Consider the following 3,097-nt stretch of genomic DNA (forward strand, 5'->3'; position numbering starts at 1 on the left):
AAAAGACAGGAGTCATGTTGGTTAAACTGTGGTGACAACAGTTTTATGGCGACTGGTTAACACCAATAAAACCTGGTTAATAATGACTGAGTCGACAGTGAAGGCAGCACCAGTGACCACCTGTTGGTGGCGCTGCCTGAACAGCTGATCCTTGGTTAGTTAGGATGAAGACGTCAAGTCTGGGTAGTTAATGGTTAGTACGACATTTGGGGCGAGTTAATGGGTCGACTGCAGCAGTAGATGAACGACAGCCTTCAAGGGAGAGAGACTGTGTGTGTGTGTGTGTGTGTGTGTGTGTGTGTGTGACAGAACAGCTGATCTGTGTCACTTCAACTTCATGTTTTTATTTACTGTTGTTTGTCTTGATGTCATCGTAGTTACACCAGAACAAAATCACCACGGCAACAGTCATCTGTCAATCATCTGTCAATCATCTGTCAATCATCTGTCTCTCCTGTCCTCAGACTCACGCTCGCAGCTCATTGGTCTACCTGGTGTCCCTGCTGGGCAGCACGGAGCACAGCCCCCCCCCCACCCTGCTGCTGGAGATCAGAGCTCTGTCTGACCGCTACCCGTCTTTACTGGGGGGTTGTGGGAAGGACGTCTTCAGGATGAGCAACTCCTTCACCTCCATGGCCCGACTCTTAGGGCGACACCTGGAGGAGACCAGGCCACACTGCAGGTCCAGGGAGTCTGGTCTCCAGACCTTCTTGTTCCAGTCTCTGTCTGTCGACTGTGTGACAGAGGGTTTAGTTAGTTAACACCTGCTAACAGTGGATACTGACCAACAAGTGTGTGTGTGTGTGTGTGTGTGTCGTACATTGCGACACGTCGCTGTACGACAAATATTCCTTCACCTCAGGGAATCGTTTGTTGTTGCTGCTAATGCAGGCTTGACTTTTATGAGTTTTATTAAACAGAAACGAAGCAGTTGCTCAACTATGAGTTCATTTCAACATTGACAGCAATTAGTACCAGAAACCGTCGTAAAAATCAGACGGATTAATGTGTGAAACCTGCCTCAGAAAATACACGAAGAAACGGCGACCGCTGCACGTTTGTTCAGAGTAAACCTTCTGACCGGTCAGGGTCAGGGTCAGGGTCAAAGGTTAAGGTTCCTCTGACTGGACGCTCTGTATCATCAGCAGCAGATTCATGGGAGAAAAAAATCCAACGGTTGCGTGTTAACGTAGAAACGTCGACTGGGATTCATTTGTCAGGAACGGCACGAACAGTTCTTTATGAAATAAAAACAGTGTGGGGGGCCGGGGGGGGTCTGGGGGGGTTGGACGCTTCCAAAGACTTCGCTTGGGGTCGTTTTGTAAGAGCGATGGAAGGGGTCGGGGGAGAGCGTGAGAGAGACCAGAGTCCAGAGATGAAACCAGTCTAATAAAAACAATGGGTCCAGTCACCTGGTCCAGTCACCTGGTCCAGTCACATGGTCCAGTCACATGGTCCAGTCCAGGTCATGTTCATTTAACATAAAAACAAGAAAATAATAAATAAAAAATGTTGTTCCACTGTCAGAACGAGATACAGAAACTGTTTGTTATTATTTGATCAGAAAAGTACGTTTTTATTGAGACCATTTTAGAAAAAATGTTTCTCAGTTTGTCTTTGTTTCATGTTCTACAGACGTGAGGAGCAGCGTGGAGGAGGAGGAGGAGGAGGAGGAGGAGGAACGGGGTCTGAAGGACAACTTCAGCTGAAGATCCAGGCCTTTGTGGAAAAAATGGCGACAGAGAAGTTGGAGAAGGAGGTGGAGGAAAAGTCTCCAGCCTCGCTGCGACGCTACAGCCTGAGTCACGTGGTCGTGGACGAGCGACGAGAGCTGAGGTTCAACAGGTCAGAAAAACAAACAGGAAACAGGTCGTGTTTCTAACAGGACTGTGGGTTCAATTCCCTGAATATTTGATGAGGACTTTTGCTGTTGTTTCATTGACGTCAACAAGACGGGTCTAGAACTGGGTCAGAACCTTCTCCTTGAAGCTGTTGGTCCAAGATGGCGGCCGTCGGTCACATTGTTTAGAGTTACAGTTTTATGAACTGTAACAGGAACACACCCCCTGGTGGTGAACGTCACCAACTACAGAGTCACCACTCTGATTTCCTCCTCAGGTCCAAGAGCCTGGCTCTCCACACGGGGCGCTCACGCTCCATCACCTCAGACCCCGGGGAGGTGGAGGACGGAGTGGAGTGGGTTCCAGAGAAGTTCTCCTCCAACACTGGTCCAAACCAGCGACCAGACGACCAGGAGGAACCGCAACGTGACGACTTCGTTACGATCGCCGCTGAAACGGAAACGACTTCCAGGGAATTGGAGGAAGAAGACGTGAGTCCAGAGAAGGACGAAGAAACGTCCGACCGACTCTTGGTCCATTTAAGATCCAACATGGAAACCATCAGAACGTTCTGTGAAGATGTGCTGAAGCAGATCCCAGTCCCACAGCAGTGTGTGATAGAAGGTAGGACCACCGGAGCTTCATGGAGGTTTACTCCTCGGAATCACCAGTTATTTACCTCTAAATAAACCTCCCTTTAAAAAATAAAAACCCCTGATGAAAAGTCCTCAGAGTCAGAGTGAAGGTGGAGAACCAGGACCAGAACCAGAACCAGATCCAGATCCAGGACCAGGTCTCATTAGAACCAGATCTGTCTGTTCAGCACAGGTGTGCAGTGACGTGAACATTAGGACAAAACCATCAACACTCTGTGCTGACACAGGTCAGAGGTCAGAGGTCAGGGAGGTTCAACACACTCTGAACCACATCTTCATCATCAACAGCTCCTCAGACCTGACTGAGTGAAGACTACACTGTCTACACACACACACACACACACACACACACACAGATCTTAGTCAAATCCTGGAAATGAAGACGTGATGTCACAGAGATCCTCAGATGAATGATGTCATCATCCTGCCCCCCCCCACACACACACACACACACCGGTGACAGATGGACACTGAGCTCCTCCTGGAGGTCTGATGACATCATCGCTCGGTGACAGTGTTGTAATCATGTAGTATTTGGTTGAAGTACAAGTGTGTACAGCTGAACTGGATCAGTCTGGTCTGAAAGACTCTTTTGTTCCT

The 3,097-nt window shown here is 48.7% G+C and overlaps 1 protein-coding gene across 3 annotated transcripts in view; it reads left to right on the forward strand.

Annotated features, from left to right (window-relative positions):
• veph1 (ventricular zone expressed PH domain-containing 1) overlaps positions 1-3,097 on the forward strand; it is a 28,445-nt gene that overhangs the window by 15,721 nt on the left and 9,627 nt on the right. For 2 of the 3 annotated variants that reach the window (XM_025054795.1, XM_025054796.1), the window contains exons 6-8: positions 465-682; positions 1,636-1,845; positions 2,119-2,465. In XM_025054795.1, coding sequence (XP_024910563.1) covers positions 465-682; positions 1,636-1,845; positions 2,119-2,465 — 775 coding nt within the window. Of the gene's footprint in view, positions 1-464; positions 729-1,635; positions 1,846-2,118; positions 2,466-3,097 lie in introns of all 3 variants that reach the window. The other variant, XM_008308436.3, reaches the window with a different exon arrangement.

The sequence above is a fragment of the Cynoglossus semilaevis genome, chromosome 4, assembly GCF_000523025.1.
Source record: "Cynoglossus semilaevis isolate Cse_v1.0 chromosome 4, Cse_v1.0, whole genome shotgun sequence".
Taxonomy (NCBI): Eukaryota; Metazoa; Chordata; class Actinopteri; order Pleuronectiformes; family Cynoglossidae; genus Cynoglossus; species Cynoglossus semilaevis.